Source organism: Condylura cristata, unplaced genomic scaffold (assembly GCF_000260355.1).
Source record: "Condylura cristata isolate star-nosed mole 26May11 unplaced genomic scaffold, ConCri1.0 scaffold00013, whole genome shotgun sequence".
NCBI lineage: Eukaryota > Metazoa > Chordata > Mammalia > Eulipotyphla > Talpidae > Condylura > Condylura cristata.
Window position 1 is genome coordinate 20,949,271 of NW_004567114.1, and position 23,142 is coordinate 20,972,412.

Here is a 23,142-nt window from a genome sequence, read left to right on the forward strand (position 1 = left end):
TCCTCTCACCCTCCACATCTCTGGCCTGCACCCCAGTTCTGTATGAATAAATAAATGAATCTTAAAAAGAAAAAAAAAGCTACTATCTAAATATATCAATTTAGCAAAGGAAGAAACTGGGCACAGAATGGTTAACTAATTTGCTCAGAATTACCCCTGTCAAGGGGCAGTGCCCAGGCTTCAAGAAGTTGACTCCAATAGCTTAAGCTCTTAACTATTGCCCTGTGCTGCCAATCAGAAAACATACCATTAGTAATAGTTAAGAGATTCTCACTTAAGAGTATCATTCTTCACTTTCACTTGAAGCATGAAAAAAACTGCCTTTTCTGTACTAGAGAAGGCATGTATCTGATTATTTCACAAATCAAATTTTATATGTATTTTAAAAAACACATGAAAATATATTAACCTATTTATCTATGACAAAAGTATAGTCAGAAAAAAGGATGAACAAGACACCAAGTAATTAATGATATGGTTTGTTACCTGGGGTTCCTCCGGGGGGAGAGGAGGTGCCACTTCCTCATTAGGTGGTGGTAGTGGGGGCTCCTCAGATGGAGGGGGTTCTGGTGCTTGATTAGTGGCAGGTACTGTAACCTCTTCTTTTACCACCTCTGGTGTATCCTTTGCCACAGCAGGACCTTTTTTGTGCCCTGGCAAATGTACTTTTGTCCTCTGCTGCAAACTAAGCAAGTGCTGCCGATACCAATACTGTTGCTGTTCCTACAACAGAAAACACTTTTAAGAATTGTAATCAACAACCCTGTACCTCTGCAACTTGGTGTTGACAGGGACACATTTGTGCCTATTTTATGTGCCTATATATAAGAAAGTGCAAAGATGTACTGAGAAAGGCAAGTAAGTAGTCTTTCAACTCCTCCCCAAATGTATATATTTAAGATAAATCATACACATTATCAACATATTTCTCTACCCTGTTAAAATACCTGAATGATCAAAGAAAATCCTTTCAGTATTCACCACTCCTTGTTTATTATTATTACAATAGTTTATTTTTACATCACTTTGTGACTTTTTCCATCTCAGTTGTAACACCCGTGGGCTTCCCATCACCAAATCACCTGTGTGCCATCACCATAGCCCTGTGCACAACCCCCCGGCCCCCCATTTTTTATCCAATTTCCCACTCCAAACCCCATAAAATGTCTCTAGTATATAGTTGATCATTATCCCCCCCTCCCCGCTGCCCTGGTCCTTTATGCTCCTATGACTGAAACCATCCGGTATTTTTCCTTTTCTTTCTGGCTTATTTCACTAAGCATGATCCCTTCCAGCTCCATCCATGTTGCTGCAAAAGGCATGAGGTTATCCACTGCTCCTTGTTTTTAACTGCCTTCAGTTTGTTCAGATTTATTCACAGGGATCTTATAATTAACGAATATAGCAACATAGTCCTATCACTTTTCTCTGCCCTCTCTCTCCTTCAGTGTCCATCTCTCTTTTAAATACCTATTGTATCATTAGCCTAGCCATCTTCAGATTTATATATATAACCGAGAATATTCCATGTTATTAAAATGCTTCTACTTAAGTCTCAGCTTTATCTTCCAACTTATAATGTAGTTTAATTTCCTAAAGCTTATTCAGTGCTTCCATTTAAAAAAATTTACAGTTTAATGTGGGAAAAATTAGAGAATATAGGTAATCCTCAGTATTTGTGTATTCTTATTTGTGAATGCGTACTCACTAAAATCTATGTCCAATTCCAACACAGTCAGTGTCATTGGCAGTCACTTGTGGACATGTGTATAATGCTGAAAATCTGAGTTGCTGATGTGTCAGAACACACACTTGCTCTGCCTTGTTTCACCTGTCATAATGGAAGTTAAGTGCTTTTTTCATAGTATTTATGACTACATATTCTCACATTTCTGTGTGTTTTGTTGGTTTTGCTGTTCAAAATTGGCCCCAAGCTTAATGCTGAAGTGCTGTCTAGGCTTCCTAAATGCAAAAAGGCAAGCTGTGCCTTATTAAGAAATTGTGTGTAAGATAAAGCTTTGTTCACGCATAAAGCTGTTGGCCATGCATTCAATATTAAGTATAAATACCTTTAACAGGAACACATATAAAACAAAGTTATGTGCTGATGAAAATGTGAAAGGAAACTAACCTTGTATTTCCCTTAGGAGCACTGGTTCCGTAGTCACTAATTTAGTATTCCTCAATACTTAAATCTCACCACTTAGAAATAACTACAGGGTCTTTATTATCCCATTATTTGTTATGTAATTTCCAACAGCTACAAAGTTGCATATGGAAAACAAAAGCTGTCAAAAGCCCAAATATTCATTACTGCTCAGATACTTCTGTAATTATAAACAGCATATATGTTCCTATTACAATTATAAGGATGAAGAATTTTATAAAAGTGTCAGGAAACTTTGATGGCTGAAAATCTAGAGGGGTTGTACCAGTAATGAACCAAAACAATCTTTATAACAGGAACTGCAAAAGAAAAATGATACGAATATCAAAGGTTCACAAATACCCACTGTGAAAACAGCTAAATCCCTATTTTATAATAGATCCAAAAAAGAGGAGATATGCAATGTTGCCATACCAGTCTGTTAAAAAATCACAGCACAGAAACCTAATCCATACTTTGTTCATTCTCACACACCACTATTCTTTATGAATTTGAATTTTTTCAAAATTATGTCCCAAATTAAATTTTTTTCCCTTTTACAGCATCTTTTTGTCCCTTTGTCAAATGAATTCATTTTACTTGTATTCACTGGAATTCATTATCTTCAATTAACAAATATTTCCTATATTGTTTTATCTGGTATATATTTAATATACTCTTTTCTCATGCACATGCTATTTTGTTAGCTGTTTCTTCATTTAGAGTATGCAATTTCCTTGAGAGAGCTGTCATGCTTTTCTGGTATCTTACCTCGTGCTTAAGCATAGTACCAGAGCATACAGTACATGTCAATAAACAGTTGTTGATCAACTGAATGAAGGCTTCCTTTATAGGCCACTCAATTATATGACCTGAAATTTGTTTAAATCCATTTGGAAAAATAAATTCCAAGGCTCACTACTGTTTTTTGTTTATTTTTTTTTATTATCATACACACAATCATCAATTTCCAGGATATAATTTTACTACTCAACATAAAAAAGCACACTCACCATGACAGTCAATAATAACACTGTATTAAGACATTTCTCTCTTTCCATTTTACGAAAATACGAAAACAACAAGTTTATTATTCTCCAACTTAGAAATTAAAACTTCTATTTTGAAGTAGAAGTTAAGATTCCCTTCCCTCCCACTGTTCTGAAAGCATCACTAAAAGGTAAAAAGATGCAAAACAATCTTCTAGAAGCTATAATGGCTACAGATATAAATATTGCATGTGCCTCGTTTCTTTTATCAATTTGCACCCATCTTTATCTTAGACCTAGTACAGGGTTAAGAATCTTGTTAGGGGTTGAAGTACTTGTTGACACATGGACAGCATGCATTGCAGGTCAATTTCTCTTAAATATGAAGCCAATAAGCAGACACCTGATCTAAAATTTCAACCTTAGGAATAGACACTGGCAAGTTATTAAAGCTCTACAAATAAGTATGATGACATCATTCAGAAACATCCTCAGTGATCCCAATGGAAAGGTGATTATCTTTATTTTAGAAAGGACTAAACCTGCTGGGACTTGGGGATGAAGACGGACTAGTACCCAATAATTCTGAATACCCCACTGTATCACACAACTTTACCTGGTGTGGAATGTGAGTTCACAGGCAGAGGATAATCATAGCATGTCACATTCAAATAGAGATTGATAAAAATAAGGATGTATGAACTAGTTGTTACAAATATTACTACCAAAAAAGATGCTACTTTATTCAGCAAGCACTTACTGACCACTTGCTACTGGTACTATAATGAATGAGGTACTGAAAGGATTTCCAAGAAGGGAAAGTTATCTTTCCTATCTAGATTGATTATCAGGAACACCTGTAGGTCACTATGTCACAGAATGAGCACTAGATGTCCTATGCCTAACTGCCTAAAGGAAGAAGAGAAACAAAAATTTTAAAATAAAATAATAAATCAGATTTCTATTTTTAATACTAAAAAGATATTTATTTTAAATATTTTTCAGGTTCACGTTCTCCTATAGGAATTAGTCATCAGATAATCCTTGTCTCATCACTGAAAAAGCACAGCAAAATAAATCAAAAAAACCCTCTTCATCTCTTCCTCCAGCTCCTGCCCTCATTCCTTCTCTTCCCTTGAGTCAAACTTCTTGAAAGAGTTGTCTATACTCACCATCCCCATTTCCTCACCTTCCATCACTCCTCAAATCAATGCAATATGGCTTCAGTCACTATGAAACTGCTCCTGCCAAGGTCAACAACAATCTACATGTCAGTAAATGCAAAAAGTAACTCACAATCTTTATCTTGCTTTACCTCTCAGTAGTACTTAACACAGCTGGCCACGCCCTCCTAAAAAAACAAAAACAAAAACCAAAAAACCGATCTTCCCCTCACTCTGGCATGTGCTATGTGCTGCACCTTACTTAAATTTCCATCTACCTGTTGACCTTTCTTCTGCTGGTTCCTTGGATAATACGATTTCTGCAGGGGCAGGTATGTGTCCTTTAACCTTTATTCTTACTCTACAGCCATTCCTCAGGAGACCTCATCTATTTCTGTGCCTTCAAACACTATTTTTATGCTGATGAGTCACAATCTTTCATGTCTCCCAGATCTGACTTCGAGATTTGGCTATAACTTCCAAACCTTTATCTAACTTTGAATCAGGACCGCAAACTCACCATGCCTGTAATTTAGCTCATCATTTCACCCTCATCTTCAGGTCTGTTACTCTTCCTCTAGGCTTTCTAGTCAGTGGTCTAGCCCAGAAACCCAGGAATCATCCTTACTCCCTCCCTCTCAATTACTATCCAATTTCCAATTGGTTTCTAGCACTAAAATTTCTCCAGTCCTGGCAGCAGCCTTTCTGCCCACCTGTGCCTATGCAGGTGTTCCTCTTCGCCACCCTTTTCCCTGACAGCAGCTCTCCTACCTGCCTGTGACCGTGGAGGTGATTCTATTCACTGACTTCTCTTAGCAAAACAGCAGAGGTAGCTCTCTCTCCCCTACCCACAGGCTGCCTGCCCGTGACTATGCAGACTTTGACAAGCCTGTCTCTTTCACGCACAATTCTTTCTGTTTGCTGTGTCTATGCAAGTGTCCTTTATTCTGTTCCTCCTTTTCATAAACCTGCCCTTTGGACGTAAGTTAAAATTTTTTTCTCCAGCCTTTCCATTTCTCTCCATCTTCACCATCACTATCCAAGTCCAAGCCACTATTATCTCTTGCTTGGATTATTCCATTAATTATTTTCTCTAAACCACTCTTGTTCATTTTTATTCCACTCGCCACACTACAAATAGAGCGAGCTGTCAAAAATGCCACTCTTTCACACTCATAAATGTTTTCCTACTGTCCTTAGGATGAAGTCCCCAGAGCTGCTCCCTGATCTGGTTTGCATCTGTCATTCTCACCCTGAATTTTAAGGTAAGCCCTGCTAAAGTTCTTTTAACTCTTTTGGTTAATTCTCATCCATTCCTCAGGTTTCACTTATATCACATACAATGGAAGCTCTTCAGTTATGTTAAAGCTACCAGCTACAGTCAATCATTAAAAAATTTTTTTTCATCACCTACTTTCATCACCTAATTTTTTTCATCACCTATTTTTTTCATCACTTGGCAGATCTTGAGAAGCACTGTGAATACAACAGTGAACTGAAAAAGCTCACCTTTTCCTGTTCCTTATTGGAATAATCTGATGATAATTTTATATTTTATAATCCCACAGCACCCTGTACTTCTCTTAATTACTCATTAAATGTTACCCACCATTGGAACAAACCAATGAAGGCAGTTTTCACTTCTTCCTTGTTCACTATTCATCTCTAGTACTAAGCACATAGTTGCTACTCAACGAATACTTGAACATTAAACAAAAAACTCTGATTATAAAGTCAGTAGCTTTACCTAAATATTTTGAGAATGAAAGGACAAAACCACAATTCATGGGGGGAAAAGGCTAGTATGCACATTATCTAGTCAGTCCTTTAAACACAAAGAATTCTTCCAAAAAGATAACCAAACATTTACACTGAAAACTAGAAATTAAATAGAATATCAAGCATTTAGTCTATCTTTCCTACACTGTCTTTCCAATCAAAACCCTGGGTCATAAGTGAAAGTTTTTTTTTCCCCTCACAGAACTACATAGTCAATGTATCAGAAATGACAGGAAAAAAATCATTATGTTGCAACCCTAAATGAAGAAATAATTTACTCATGCAAAGATCACCAATGGATGAACCACTTCATGAAACATTAGCTACAAGATTAATGGGAACATTTACAGTGGTGCCACCAGACTGTCACCATCTTATCAACCTTGGCTCCATTAACAGAGGGACAATGAGGCACTGTGTGATTCCTAATGGGATGCAAATAAAGAACACACCATAACCTATATTATGAAATACACTTTCTTTAACAAAAGTTAAATATTCAAATCTAAGAAGGTTTCAGAGTTAACTTTTAGTCTTCAAAGCAAGGGAGAAAGAAGAACAAGTCAAATAACACTATGAGACAACAGATATTCAGAAATTCTACAGGACAACTGACATAGATTATTCATGTTCAATGGCATAGGATAGAAAAGAAAATAGGAGAAACAGAACTAAAATACAAATGGAGACTGCTACTGGCTTCTAGTAGGCAGAGGCCAGACATGCTGCTAAACACCCGGAAGGACAGCCCCCCAAACAGACTGTTTTGTCTAATAATGTCTAGCTGGATCATGATTTGAAAACCAACAAAACATTAGCATCCAATGGGAATTTTAACATGGATGTTACCAAGGAATTATTGTTAATTCTATTAGTATGATGACACAATGAAGGAAATCTGAAGGGATCAGGTATTAGAGGATACAAACATTAATTTTAAGTGTTACACTATGCTTACCTAACAAAAGATACTTGTAAAAAAGATACCTAATTAATAATGTAGTGATGACATGACATGAAATCTAAAATTCACTTTAAAATATTTTAGCAGCAACAATATAAAAGGCCTAGGTGATGTAAACATGGCAAAATTTTGCTGACTGTTAAAATCTGAGAAGTGGCTATGTAGGAAGAATACCATTTTTTCTACTTCTATGTGTTTAAAATCTCTCACCATAAAACAAATTAATGTCGTTCCAAAAATAAAATATAAATTAAAGAATAAGAGACAGGAGGGATAATTCCCAGATTTGATACCAGAATGAAGAAAATGGTCATATCCTCAGTCTAGAACATAACTACTCTCATATCTTGTACAATTCTTTACCAAGCACCAACAATTTGCAAGGCACTGACCTCAGCGATATGAGGATAAAAAGATGAGCAAGACAGTCCCTGTCTGCAAGGGACTTACAATCTGAAGATCTCAACCAGATGGGTGATTTCAGGTATGGCTTCCCAGAAACCTTCATATTTGAGATGTATCTTAAAAGTGATATAACTGCAAGGGGGAGAGGACTGAGAAAACTGGGGAGCATTCTAAACAGATGAGAAAGGCTAGCCAGGCTTATAAGGCCCTTCTTGATCTGTTTCATTCACACCATTCAAGCCTGACTGTCCATCACTTTCTTCCTGGCTCTTACCAAAGAATTGGAGCCACTGAATAATGAAGGTATTGAAAGCAGTTTACTATAGACAAGGATAAGAAGACAGGAAAGAGAAAGTCATGCTTATGGTATTTATATTAAGACTTAGTCTGATTTTCTCCTACTCCCCTCCAAAAAATTCCCAAAGTACAACTCATTTGTCTCACTAAAAAGCCAGAAAAACAACCTAGTAGAGGTGAAGCTATAGATGTTACATTGTAGCTTTGGATTATCTGCCAGTGTTTGACAACAAAAACACATGGAAATTTCACATGGGATGGGAGAGGGAACAGAAAGTCTACCTCTATTATAGAGGGAACTAGAAGAAATTATTTAATTGTATGGTACTAATTTGGTGTACCATTTTATCCAGCATCTCAAGTGTTTTCTACTGTGCAAAAGACAACATCTTGTTTATTTAACTTCTGTTTTTAATTTTTAAGACCAAGACCAAATCACTGTAAAATTGGAATACTGCATGTCTATCTTTTGAAAATTTTTTACATGTAAATCTGAACCCATAGATCAAAAGGGTCTCTTTTTCCTTAGGGAATCTAAGGTTAAAACTGGTAATTACTAAAAGTATCTATTTCAAAAAGAAATCACACATGATCTATTTCACTTTAGTTTTATCTTATTTCTTAAAGGAGGAATTGATATGTTACTGCTACTATCAATCTTTGATAATGCTGTGGGAAGCATCACTTCAAATAGAAATTCAGAGGAATGGCTTTCTCATGAATGAAGAAAATGAACTTTTTTCTTCTTACCTTGGCCATGGTTCAAGGCCGTTACTCTACAGTAAAAGGTAACCATGCAAAAGCAACAAGAGTGGCCTTGTCCTAACACTATCTTTACATGATGTGAGAAAAGGCTGCATAGGTCCTCCTCACATGAGCAAGACTTGCCAAGGGTCAAAAGTGTAAAGACACACCTATGTACTACACATAGTATCTCTAAGTGTAATTAGGATGCTCCTGATAAGATTTCCATCCTTCATCTGCTAAGACCACTCAACTCTGGAAGCCAACTCATCATAAGATTTCTGTACAGTTCAAAGTACCAGTCCTGTGAGAAGCTTCTTTTTCTAATAGTGCCTCTCAAATGGACATTCTGAATGCTTCAAATACATTATTTCCAAATACAGTTTCAAATACAATTTTGAATCCAGACCTTCTGTAATAGGAACAAATCTAGGCAGCTGGTCAAAGGAAACCAATGAATGGATCTGAGAAAAAACTCCTGAACCACCGATGGTTCAGAAACCACTACTCTGTGGTGTCTAGAAACGTCAAACACTGTTTTCCAAACAATCCATAGTCAGCTTAATTAAAAAGCTAGGAAGTCAGACCGCTGATTCTTAAGGAATCCTTTGGAGTGTAAATTAGGCATTGTGTGTTGGCAGTAGGCTACACATTGGCCCGAGGCCTGCTCACTTAGGGCCCTCTAAGTGAAAGATGTGGCTGAGGAAGGCGCTTTCTTACCTGTGGAGTCATCGTAGAGGGATCTGGCTCAGGGGCTGATTGCTGCGGTTCAGCACTCTTGTTCTTGGCCCCACCCTCCACTGGCTCTTGCTGGACAGTTGTCTTATTCCCAGAAGGGGTGGACAGTGGTGGTGGATGTAGTTGGGATTTAGAATGGCCTTGGGAGGGGCGGGAAGGGGAAGCCTGAGAAGGGGGCAAGTAGGACTGGGAATGGCTCAAATAGGATTGCGAGGATGAAGAGGAAGAAGAGTAAGAAGGGGTGGGCGCCAGGTAGGATTGGGAAGGTGGGGACTGTGAAGGTGAGGGCTGAGCGGGAGGCAGGTAGGGCTGAGACGAGGCCGGGGGGTAGTACGAGGGGGGCGGCTGAGGTGGAGGCATGTAAGACTGAGACGGGGGCATATAGGACCCCGGAGGTACAGGGGGAGACTCGGGGGGAGAATCCAGCTCCATAGGAACCAAACCAGGAGGCCCGTCCCGTTGGTGGTGGAGCATCTGGTGCTTGTACTGCTGCTGCTTCTGATAGCTGAGGGCCGGACCAGGTGGCGGGGGCATCGGTGGCGGCGGTGGTTGCCAGTCCCCGTAGCCGCCCCCTGGCATCACCGGCGGGGGTGGCAGGGGAGGCGGAGGAAGGTGATGGGGCTGAAGCACGCACTGCATTTGCTTCTGGTGCATCTGCTGCAGCTGCTGGAGCTGCGCCAGGTGCTGCTCGCGGAAGCTCATGAAGCCAGAGGAGGAAGGGGCCGCTGGAGTCGTCGAGCTCGAGTACCCGGGCCCCGGCGAGGCCTCAGGAAGCGCCACCGGTGGCGGCGGCGGGACCGGCGGCGGCGGATAGTGGCTGCTCCCGCCATACCGGCCCCAGTTCGGGTACATGTCGGAGAAGAGGGCGCAGGGCTCGTCCCGGCGCCGTTACTCGTCGCAACCGACCTCCAGGAGCTGCGGCGGCTACGGCGACAGCCGGAACTCGCGGCGCCTACAGGCCCCGGAGCGTGTAAACGGAGCGCGCCAGTGCGCCTGCGTTACCGAGCTGGGCCCGCGATAGGGAAGGCGGGGACCGTACTGGGGCGACCGCGCCTGCGCAGTAGACACCGAGAGGAGAACAAAGGCAAGATAGAGCGGCCCTTTGCTTGGCGACTCTCGGTTGCCATCTTCCTACAGGTTCCGATAATGTAGGTGCGAGTAGAATGTTCTTATAGAATCAAGGAACCATAGAGTCTCACAGTTGAAAAAGGTGGTAGAGATCCTATCACTCCCCGGGTTCATTTTTGAATGAAAAAAAAAAAAAAAAAGGGTTCCATTCACAATAGTAACAATTGCAACAACAACAGAAAAACATTTATACAAGTAAGAATAACTCTAGAAAGAAATGTGTCGAATTTATGTGAAGAAAATTATGGAATCGTATAGTCACATCCGAGTAGGATAAAATTAGCCATGAACAATTGATTTACCAAGGTCCTGAAAGGGGGTAAAAAAAGAGGAAACACTGTAAAGGTATCAATTCTTCTCAAGTTAAATGAATAGACTTAATTCAACTCTAACAAAAAATACAACAGGAAACAAATCTGGAAGAATGGAAACTAATTTTGAAAACAATTGTAAGATTGCTCCAGAAAAAGGGATATATTCAGGCATTGTAAAGAGGGAGGAGTGGAATTCTTTAAAATAACTCAATACATAAAAATTAATGTGGAAGAATTTTGGCCAACATCAGCAGCAAAAAACAGATACAAAAAATTGTCTAACGAGGCTGACCTCACTAGAAAATAATCCAATCACAGAGTAATACTAGACATGAGCGCCTGTGCTTTGAAAGAATCACAAGAAAAGCTAATATAGCTGAATGTTGAAATTCGGAAACAAAAAAACCACTACCACCACTACCACCACAACAAAAAAATTCCACCTAACTCAAAATATTATGTGTCAGTTGTATACCACTTAAAGACTGCTTACAACTTAGCAATATAGATCTTCTCTTTTAAGGTGAATGTGGGTGGAATATGGAGCATCTCTTCAGAAGAAAGAGCTCATTCTCACATAGGAATTTAGTGTTTTTTTTTTAAACGTTTCATTGAAGTATAACATGTACACATGAAATTACATACATACTATAAGTGCACAATTTAGTGAATTTTACAAACTGATCAATGTAACCAGCACCCAGATTAAAAAATAGAACATGACCCAAGTCACAAATTTCATTTGCCTATATTTTTAATATTCCCCATTGAAATTCTCTTTTGAAAAAATCAGATGATCATCTTGTTAGATGCAAAAGAATATTGTTTTGAATAAATCATTAAAATTTACTTTAGTCCTCTATAGTTCATTCAGCCCATGTAGGTCTTGAACACTTGTTAGCAATTTTTTAAAGTGATATAATAGTTTATTTTTACACCATTGTGTGCCTTTTTCCATCACAGTTGTAATCCCCGTATGCCACCATCATAGTCCAGTGCACTTACCCCCTCTCCACATTTTTTATTCCATTCCCCACTCCACCCCCGGAAAACCATCTGGTATTTTTCCTTTTCTTTCTGGTTATTTTACTAAACATGATCCCTTCCATGATCCATCCATGTTGCTGCAAAAGGCAGGTGTTTATCTTTCTAACTGCTGAGTAATATTCCATTGTGTATATGTACCACTTCTTGCAAAAAGAGTATTTTAATATCCATTTATATTTTTTAAAAACTTAGCTAATCAGGCCCTCCCTGGTGGCGTAGCGGGTTAAAGCACTGCACTGAGAAGCTAAAGCCACTTCCGCATGAGTTCGATCCCCGCCTGCCCCCGGAGGAGACCACATGGCGTGGCAGACCTCTCCTGACCCGCCCACTGCTCCCCCCAGCAGTGTACTTCGTTGATTTGCCTGTTCTGCTCCCCACTCTGTCTCTGGTGAAGTCTCTCACTGCCCATGAGTCTCTGGCCTGTACCCCAGTTCTGTATGTACAAATAAATAAATCTTAAAAAAAAAAAAAACTTAGCTAATCAGATATAAAAAGAAACATACTTCCTTGTAAAGAATATCTACTTAAAGATTACAGCAAAAATCATACTTAAAGACTTGAAAGTCTTCCCACTATGATCAAGAATAGATGTCTATTACCATCACATTTTTATGGGTTGAATTGTGTTCCCCCAAAAAAGGTAAGTTTGAGTCCTATACTCTAGCATTGCAGAATGCTCCATTATTTGGAAATCAGGTTGTCACAGATGCTATTAGTTAAAATGATGTCATACTGAAGTAGACTGGTGTCAACCCAGTATGACTGGTGTCCTTATAAAAAGATGGCTATCTAAAGACCTAGGCACACACAGAGTCTGCCATGTGCTGGCAAAGGCAGACAGTGGCATTATGCAGCTGCAAACCAAGGGATGGTACAAATGGAATTATCATCCACTGCAGGTGAGAGTGGTAATTGGGGCAACCACTCTGAAATGACAATATTTGGCAGCATCTATTAAAGTAGAACAGACCTACAGCTTATGAACCAGGAAACCCTATGTATATAACTTAACAGAAATGCATATAAATGTTAACCAGAGATGTGTACAAAAATGTTCATAATGCTGGGATTTATATGGCTGAAAAGCAATCAAATGTCTACCTACACTAGAATGGTAATCAAATTGTGGTATGTTTACACAATGGAATTCAAAATAGCAATGAAAATAAATAAAGTACATGTAATAATTCCAATGAATCTCAAAGAATATTAAAAGGAGTTAGAAAAGAATATATAGTATATGTCTTGAAATATATAAATTCAAAACCAGACAAAAGCAATACATAGTGTTTGAATTCAGGATAGCAGTTACCCTTGGTAGGGGGTATTGACTGGAAGGGGGCAACCAGGAATCATGATCTGAGTGCTTGGTTACGTAGAGATGTTCAATTTGTGAAAAATTATGATTTCTGTACTTTGTATAATTCAATAAATGCACTTCCAAGAAAAATTTGAAAGGTAATAGTTCAAAAGAATACTGTATAATTGAGTGAGTACAGTTTCTGAGGTGGTAACATTGGTAATTATACAAATGCTCGCTTTGTTAGTCATTATTAAGCTGTACATTTATCTTTTGTACACAATTTTTTAAAAGTAAAAAAAGCAAATAAACCAAAACCCAACAAAGATGAGAAAGTAGTAAAGATGAAGGTAGTAAAAGATGAGATGGGGAAGAGGATGGAAAGCTTTTTCTCTTTGCTTTTTTCATTTCCCATCTAACAGGTAGGTATTAGCTGTCCAGTTCTGTCCAAAAATCTCCCTCAATATAAGTCGGTCTTTCAGCACCTACTTAAGAGACAGCACCACTATTTAAAACAGGTTTTTTCATATTCCCCCCATTATTTCAAGACAAATTTGGGCAGTGTTCTACATGTTACAGGGAAAACTATCCCCATAGAATCTTTCTCTCAAGGAACTAAGAAAACCAAAGAAAATAACCCAAATATAGTTGATTACTTAACCTCTTTCTAGTCATCACAATTTTCAAAAATTACAGCCATCTTCATCTTACAGGACATATCTCCAGAAAACTATTTGAATAAAGCCTGTTTGTGTAATGCTCTCCGCATGGCATTTCAATAACAATGACTATAGTAATTAAATGACCAAACCCAGGCCCACTTGTAGAGACCAGTTTACTAATGTAGAATTTACTAATGTAAAAAGTAAAGAACTATAAGATCAGTGTTCTTATTCAAAATCAACTAAGGGATTAAAGTGAAAATCACATAGGTTTTGTGGGAACCCCCAAAGAAGTCAGTTGTTTACTGTCAGCGCTGTTAAAGTCAACTAGCATGAGTTTTCTCTGTACCAGTTTTACAATCCAGCTGCATATTCTCTTATGTTTCATTGTTACTATAGAGTTGGGTGAGGGCTGGCAGGCGGAGCCATGGCATTTGATTGGTTAGTGGTTGGAGACCATATTCTGATTGGCTAATGGCTAGCACGCTATTCTGTGGAGTAAAAACCCCTGCTAGTTTTTGCAGCTTGTACCATCCTCAACAACATGGTGTCAAGGCATATTATCTGTTATTGGCAGGCATTTCACCAGGGTTTTGCATGGATACTGTTTAGATTCAGAGTAACCTGACCGTGGCTTTTGCAAGGTGACTGCTGCTCCCCCTTCTTATCACCAGGAAGTCATGTACCCATCTTGTTTTAAACCCATAGGTGTTCCTAAGTAATCTCAGTTGTTAAGTACTCAGCCTTTCCAACCATGATAATAAAGCTATACAATTTAGGAGAGCCTGGAACTTGAGGTTGGCAGTATCCACTAGAGTTCTCTGGCTATTATCCATAGCAACAGCTGAAACTTGAAAAGAAATGTATTGGAAAAATACACAAAACAGACTGAACGCTTGCTGGGATGCTGTAAGAAACAAGATTCAATGCTGTTCCTGTTTCTCCAGGCATCCAATGTCTTTTCAGATATATAGAGTATGATTGAAGGATCTGAATAAGGAGCCTCTAGTACTTTCTTTAAAATGTCTGGTGAGGACTCTCCCTGGTGGTGCAGAGGGTTAAAGCACAGCATTAAGAAGCTAAAGCCACTTCAGCATGAGTTCCATCTCCGCCCGGGTGGTGCTCCACATCACACAGCAAACCTCTCCTGACCCACCACACAGCAAACCTCTCCTGACCCGCCTGCTGCTCCCCTCAGCAGTGTACTTCGTCAATTTGACTGTTCTGCTCCACACTCTGGCTATGGTGAATCCTCTCACTGCCCCTGCACCTCTGGACTGTACCTCAGTTCTGTATGCATAAATAAATAAATCTTTTTAAAAAAAAGATGTCTGGTGAAAGGATTAGGCATCGATGTAAATTCTATCAGAACTGCATACCTGGGGCAGAAGGAAATGTAACACTCCACAAAAAGAGGTGTGGTATGGTGTAATAATAATGAGATAGAGAAAGAGAGTTCATTGGCAGGTAAATATTCTCAAAGACAAGGACCTATAAAGGAGTTTATCTATATAAGATCAAATGCAAAATAAACATTCTCAAAAACGTCTTGAAGAACACATTCTGTGCAAAGGTAAATTGAGAATTACTTTAAAACCAAAGAACTAATGTATTAATTAGGAAACAGTTTAAGCTAAAACAAAATGAAACTTTTTCATTCATAGAACAGTTCAAAGATAAGCTGTCCAAAGTTGTCATCTTCAACATAAAGTTCCCATCTCTAGGTTCAAGGTGGTGTTCTGGCTCCTGCCATCAAATCTGTATTTAGCCAGTGAGAAGGCAGAATGGGTTAGAGGAGCTTATTTTTTTTTTTTTAAATTTTTTTTTTTTTTAAGATTTATTTATTTGTGCATACAGAACTGGGGTACAGGCCAGAGGCTCAGGGGCAGCGAGAAGCCCCACCAGAGACAGAGAGGGGAACAGAACAGGCAGATCGACGAAGTACACTGCTGAGGGGAGCAGCGGGCGGGTCAGGAGAGGTCCGCCACGCCATGTGGTCACCTCCGGGGCAGGCAGGAATCGAACTCATGCGGAAGCGGCTTTAGATTCTCAGTGCTGTGCTTCAACCCGCTGCGCCACCAGGGAGGGCCGAGGAGCTTATTTTTTTTAAGGAGCATGCTTTTTAAGCTTCTGAACTGGAAGAGATATGTATCACATTCAGTTACATCTTGCTGGCTTTAACTTAGTTGGTTGGCCAAAGTTAGTGCAAGAAAGGCTGGAAAATAATGTTTCTATCTAGACAATCCAGATAAAACTCATTAGATTTATCATTAAAGGAAAAAAGGGAGAGTGGATACTGGGGATAACCAGTAGTATCTGCCACACTGACAACCACAAGCTCTAATAAGCCTGTGGAGCAACAGAAACTCTCATATACAGTTGAGAGAACAGAAACTCTCATATACATGGAGTATAAATGTGTACTTCAAGAGAAAATTTGACAATATCTGATAATACTAAAGATGCACAATGCCTTATAAAGCAATTTCCCTTCTAAAAATATATCTCAGACTTGAGATAATTTCATATTTATATACGAAGAATGTAAAATAATGCAGCCCTGTTTGCAGTAGCAAAAATTGAAAACAATAAATGACCATTTATACAAGAATGAATAAATAAAGTATATAATATTCATACAATGAAATATACAGAAAAGGTGAATGAGCTAGTTATACATACTAACATGGATGAATCTCACAAACACAACTCAGCAAAAAAGAAAGTTGCAAAAGACTACAAAAACTGCTAAATAGTTATAATTTTACGAATTTTTTTGGTCTTTATGTGCATTCAGAAGAAATAATACTATATATTTTGAATCGTGACTTTTTTCTCCCCAGGCTAGCAATATGTGGACTATGCTCTCTTGTGATACTGGGGAACCGCATAACTACAGCTCCAAATCAGTCACAATCACAAATGCAAACAACTGATATGCTACAGTGTCTTCTACCAATTATGCTCAGACTTCACTATGAGTGAGAAATTGATTATGACCTTATTGCTGTAGCATCCACATGATCTAGCAACATTCAATGTTTTCAACAGTCTTCAACAAATTCCAGTGGTATGTTAATGGTGAGACCCAAACAATCTGCTCTTCATGTTCAGCCTTTAATAAATTATATGAGGTATGCAATACTTTTATTACAAAACTGGCTTTGTGTTAGATGACTTTGCCCAAGTAGTAAACTAGTGTAAATATTTTGAGCATGTTTGAGATAGCTATGGTGTTTGGTAAATTAGGTGTATTAAATGTATCTTCCACTTAATGACAGTTTTATAGGGATGTAATCATAAGTCAAAGAACATCTATGTAAACTGTATATATACCAGTATTGATTGAAAGCAGAGACTGAAACAGATATTTGTACATCCATGTTCACAGCAACATTATTCACAATCACCAAAAGGTGGAGTCAGGTAGCTCAAGTGGACATCAACTCATTGATGAGTAGGTAAACAAAATATGGAATATTATTTAGCCATGCTAAATGAAATAAATCAATCACAACAGGACAAATACTGTGTGATTTCTTTTAGGAAAAGTACTTAGAATAGTCAAATTTAGAGATAAACAGAAGGGTGATTGACAAGGCCTGAGGGAAGGGGAATTTAGGAGCTATTTAATGGGTACAGAGTTTTGTTTGGGAAAATAAAGTTCTGGAATTGTATATGAATATACTTAATACCAATAAACTACTTAAAAAAAATAGATGAAATCTGGCCCTCCCTGGTGGTGCAGCGGCTTAAAGCACAGCACTAAGAAGCTAAAGCCACTTCAGCATGAATTCCATCTCCGCCTACCCCGGAGGTGACCACATGGCGTGGCAGACCTCTCCTGACCCGCCCGCTGCTCCCCTCAGCAGTGTATTTCACTCGATCTGCCTGTTCTGCTCCCCACTCTGTCTCTGGTGAAGCCTCTCACTGTCCCTGGATCTCTGGCCTGTACCCCAGCTCTGTATGAACAAATAAATAAATCTTTAAAAAAAACCAGATGAAATCATGATTTATGTTATATACATTTGATCACAATTAAAAAACTATGTATAGCATGATTTCATTTCTGGGCAGCTCACATACAGACATATAGTTAATAAATATAAGTATTGGGTAAAATAATGAAAACATAAAATCCAGGACAGTGTCATCTCATAGATGGGCTGGAATCTAGAGAAGGGACTAAAAATAGGGAAGATAACAGAGAAAGTATCAAAATTATGAGGAATACTTTTTTTATATTAGATTATAAGTGCAAGGGTATTAATTTTCATAGAAATTTATACATGAAATATACTCTGAAATATTTTATATTTTCCATGTTGTACAATATTTCATAACTCAAAGGTATGCAACTATAACAATGTCTAAATGTGGAATAAATGCATACCTTTGAATGGACACACTATTAACAAAGGAGAATGGAGGAATTAAGAGTGTTAAATGGGCCTTCCCTGGTGGTGCAGCGGGTTAAAGCACTGCACTAAGAAGCTGAAACCACTTCCGCATGAGTTCGATTCCCACCTGCCCCGGAGGTGACCACATGGAGAGGCAGACCTCTCCTGACCCGCCCGTTGCTCCCCTCAGCAGTGTACTTCGTTGATCTGCCTGTTCTGCTCCCCACTCTGTCTCTGGTGAAGTCTTTCACCACCCCTGAGTCTCTGGCCTTTATCCCAGTTCTGTATGCACAAATAAATAAATTTAAAAAAAAAAGTGTTAAATGGGGAAAAATAGAAAAACCATTGTTAAGACATCTATCCTGCAGACTGATATGGTTCTGTGTAATTCCTTCTGAAACACTCAGGTTTGAGTGTTTGTGAATGAGGTATAGTAAATTCTATTGTTTGCCTACAGAACACCCACTTCCTTCTTTTTCCTTAATAAACCTTAAAATTTTGTTCCGGTGTCTGCATCTCCCTTACATATACCACATCACTCAGAATAAATTGACCATCTCCATTCCAAGAGTTCTGTAACAGGGTGGTCCCTAGGAAAAGGGGAAGTTCTAGGTTCCCTGCCCTACCCAGGAGGGTGGAGCTGAGCAGAGAAAAAGGAGAGAAGAGAAGAGAAGGAAGCCGGATGGAGAGCCAGAAGGAGACCTGAGGAAGCCACATGGAGCAGCAAGCATGTGATGAAGAAACCAGGCTTGTTTCCTGATCCTGGACTGGTTAAGGCAGATGTGGGTGAGAGACCTGCAGGGAGGTGACTATGGCAGTGTTTATATTGATTTTGATTTTGCTCTTTTCCTCCCAGACTTGTCTGGCCATTTCTGACCCTTTTTTATGGATCCCAGCCTGAAGGTGCTTTCATCTTGTGGCAGCTTTCAGGCCTTGCTTTGGGCCAATCCCTTTTGGGTTGACTTTTGCCCACGAGGGGATGGGTAACTTCAGGTGTTTGATTTAGACATTAATTCTTTGTCTTCTGTATTGTATGCTCACTGTATGAAAGTCACTTTTCATTTAAGTTTTATATGTTTTGTTTTTTTGCAGCAGATGGCAGAACCCACTTAGTGCAGGCAGTTTGGGACTTCAGGGGTGTCCCTCTCTCCCTGTCCTGTAACAGATTTTGTCCTCTAACAGATCTGGGGTATCTTGTAACAGTAGGAGCTAGCAAATTTAAGTCCATCATAGTGGTACCACCAACCTTGCCATTTATTGGTTCACAGGTTTTGGCTTAATCTAATCAACTCATGGTATTTCTTTGGCCATCCAAATGTTGCATCTGCCCAAAGTTGATATAATCATACTGAGAAAGGATTTTGATTATATGGTTGGGAAGAGGCCCTCTCTGCCCAGTGGAACCAGGAGTATATTCCTCTAAATACTTTTTAGTCGATTACCAGGGGTTTGATGATAAAGTCAGCAGAGGGGCAATTGTCAGAATTGAGGGAAGGAAGCTTCAGTTACTGTGTACAATGCACTGACCTGAACTGCTTTTAAAATTCCTGATTCAAGTTGCATTTCCTTATTGTTTAGTAGACTGAGTTAGGATTTTTCCTACTTGCACTGAATGCACCCTAGCTGAAACTTGGAGATATATTTTAGATATACATATATAAACTCCCACAGCTAACACAGTTGGGTCCCCTAAAACTCAATCCAAAAGGGCACTACTAGAAGGGTGGCATATGTAGGTTTTGTAGACTGGAAAGCAGACTAGGAACTGGAAAGCTCTAAAGACCTAATGTAGATCTAGCCCACTGGTTCCATAATGTAAGTGCATTCACATTGTTGTGCAACAAATCTCCACGATGGCTCTTTTTATCTTGCAAAACTGATAATCTATACCCAATGTTTCCCATTCTCCATTCCCTCCAACCCACTGGCAACCACTTTTCTGTTTTGTCTCCAGGAATGTGACTACTCTAAGTACCTCACCTAAGTGGAATCACAGTAGCTATGATTTTGGTAGCTGGTTTATTTCACTTAAGCATAATGTCTTCAAGGTTCTTCCATGTTGTAGCAAATATCAGAATTGCCTTTTAAGACTTCAGAACATTCCATTAGATAGATGAGGATGCATTCTACGAAATGTATTGTTAGGTTATTTTGTAGTCACAGAAATGTCAGCGTGTAAATATACAAACTAAAATGGTAGAGCCTATTACACACCTACGGGTGTGGTATATGTTCTCTTAGGATGACTATCATATATGTGATCCCTCTTGACAGAAAGGTTATCAGTGATGCATGATTATCTATCTATGGGGTCTTGGTTTGCTTCCATTTCTTGGCTACTGTGAATAATGCTATGAAAAGGGTGTGCAAATATTTTTCTGGATTCAACTTTCAATTCTTTTGTATATAAATACCCAGAAGTGGAACTACTAGATAATTTGTTTTTGGTAATTTGTTTTTTTCTTTGAGGAGCCATCATAGTGCTTCCCATATGGCTGTACCATTTTTACATTCCTCCCAACAGTGTACAAAGTTTCAATATCTTCATATTCCCACTAACACTCATGATTTATTTAATAGTAGCCATCCCAATGGGTGTGGTTTTAATTTGTATTTCCCTAATGATTAGTGATGTTGAGCATCTATTCATGTGCTTGTTGGCCAATTCTATGTCTTTAGAGAACTATTTTAGTCCATTGCTAACCTAAAAATATACCTAATTCTTTTTAATTGTTTATGACATTCCATAGCATAGACAACTCATAATTAAGACCTCTTTGATGGCCATTTAGATTCTTTTCAATTTACCACAACTGAGTGTTTTAATGAACATCCCTCTATACACTTCTTTATACAATGTGTATAAATGTGTATACACATTTATATAAAATGTATTTTTAAAAAACCACCTATAGTAATCAAATAACCAAAAAATAGAATTAGGCTACAGGGTATCGGCAATTTTTAATGGATCCTCTTAACAATTGTCTAAAATGGTTTTTATATATTTGTTCACCTGTTTGCACTACATGACTACACATTTCCTCACACCCTTGACATATAGGCTAGAAAAGTTTCTGGTCAAATCATTTGCCTTAATTTTTATGGAGAGGTACTTTCTGCAGACATCTATATTAATATACTCAAACTTATCTTTTATGACTTTAGCATTTTCACCTTAAGAATGCCAAAGGTTACAAAGGCTTAATTTGTGCTTTGCTTTACTGCACTTTGCAGATATTATGTTTTGATTTCTTTTTCACAAATGGAAGGTTTGTGGCAACCTTGTGTTGAGAAAGTCTAGCAGCACCACTTTTCAAGCAGTATATGCTCGCTTCCTGTCTGTGTCAACTTTTGGTCAATCTAGTTATATTTAAAGTTTTTCATTACTCTTTTATAGTGTCGTGTGATGAGTGATCTTTGATGTGACTACTGTAATTATTTTGGGATGCCATGAACCACACCCATATAAGAGTGAACCTGACAAATGTGAGGTCTGATTGCTCCAACTAATCAGCTGTTCCCCCATCTCTCAGAGACAAAACATTATTCAAATTAAGCCAGTTAATAACTCTACAATCCTAATGTTCAACTGAGAGGAAGAATGACATATTTCTCACTTTAAATCAAAAGCTAGAAATGGTAAGCTTAGTGAGGAAGATATGTCAGAAGCTGAGCTAGGTCAAGTTAGACCTCTGACATCAATAAATGCATAGGAAAAGTTCTTGAAGGACATTAAAAATGCTACTCCAGCGAACACATGAATTATAAATGAAATGATATGGAAAATGTTTTAGTCTGACAGATCAGACAATCACAGTATTCCCTTAAGTCAAAGACTAATCCAGAGCAATAGCCTAACTCACCTCAATTTTCTGAATGGTGAGAGGAAGATGTAGCAGAAAAGTGTGAAGCCAGCAGAGGTTGTTGGCTCATGAGATTTAAGGGAATAAGCAGTCTCTGGAACATAAAAGTTTGAGGTGAGGCAGCAAGTGCTGATGTAGAGGCTGCAGTGAAGTGATTCAGAAGATCTAGTAAGAGTGATGAATATAGCTACATTAAACAGATTTTTCGTGTAGACAAGAAAGCCTTAAATTGGAAGATGCTGTTGTAGCTAGAGAAAAGTTAACGCCTGACCTTAAGACTGCAAAGGCTGACTCTTGTTAGGGGCTAAGGCAGTGGGTGATTTTAAGCCAGGGGGCTTCCCTGGGGTCTTTAAAAATTATGCTAAATCTGGCCCTCCCTGGTGGCGCAGCAGGTTAAAGCACAGCACTAAGAAGCTAAAGCCACTTCTGCATGAGTTTGATTCCTGCCTGTCCCGGAGGTGACCACATGGCGTAGCAGACTTCCCCTGACCTGCCTGCTGCTCCCCTTAGCAGTGTCTTTCGTCGATCTGCCTGTTCTGCTCCCTTCTCAGTCTCTGGTGAGTCCTCTCACCCTCCACATCTCTGGCCTGTACCCCAGTTCCATATGAATAAATAAATAAATCTTAAAAAAATATTACGCTAAATCTCTCTGGTATAGTACCCTACAAAAATGAACAATGATGTAATATATAATAAATGAAATTAATTTTTTAAATGGTAAAGGTTAGTAAAGGTAAAGAATTGGTGACAGGGTCCAAGAGAATAGGTGAACTAAAATCACTATTAATAAAGGTGAAACAATTACACTAAAAAGTTATGTTAAACCCACTTTGCCTGTGCTCTGTAAATGGAATACTTTAAAGCCTGGATGATAGCATGCCTTGTTTACAACAAGATCACTGAGTATTTTTAGCCTACTATTTAGATCTATTGATCAGAAAAAAAGATTGTTTTCATATATTACTTTTCATTGACAATGCACCCCATCACACAAGCAGTATATGCTCACTTCATGTCTGAGTTAACTTTTGGTAATTCTAGTTATATTTCAAGCTTTTCATTACTACAGCTATTACAGTGGAGATGTACAAGGATGTTAATGCTGATTTCATACCTGCTAATCCAACATCCATTCTGCAATCCATGGATCAGATCAGTCATTTCATCTTTCAAGTCTTATTTGAGAAATACATTTTAGAA

At 38.6% G+C, this 23,142-nt stretch overlaps 1 protein-coding gene across 2 annotated transcripts in view; it reads right to left on the minus strand.

Annotated features, from left to right (window-relative positions):
• Nucleotides 1-10,201, minus strand: part of YLPM1 (YLP motif containing 1) — a 63,484-nt gene extending 53,283 nt beyond the window's left edge. Inside the window, exons 1-2 of one of the 2 annotated variants that reach the window (XM_004681692.2) lie at nucleotides 9,208-10,201; nucleotides 487-723 (exon numbers count right to left, since the gene is read on the minus strand). In XM_004681692.2, the coding sequence (XP_004681749.1) occupies nucleotides 487-723; nucleotides 9,208-10,077 (1,107 nt within the window). In that variant the 5' untranslated portion in view covers nucleotides 10,078-10,201. The remainder of the gene's footprint in view (nucleotides 1-486; nucleotides 724-9,207) is intronic. The other variant, XM_012724560.1, reaches the window with a different exon arrangement.
• Between the last annotated feature and the right edge of the window lie 12,941 nt (nucleotides 10,202-23,142).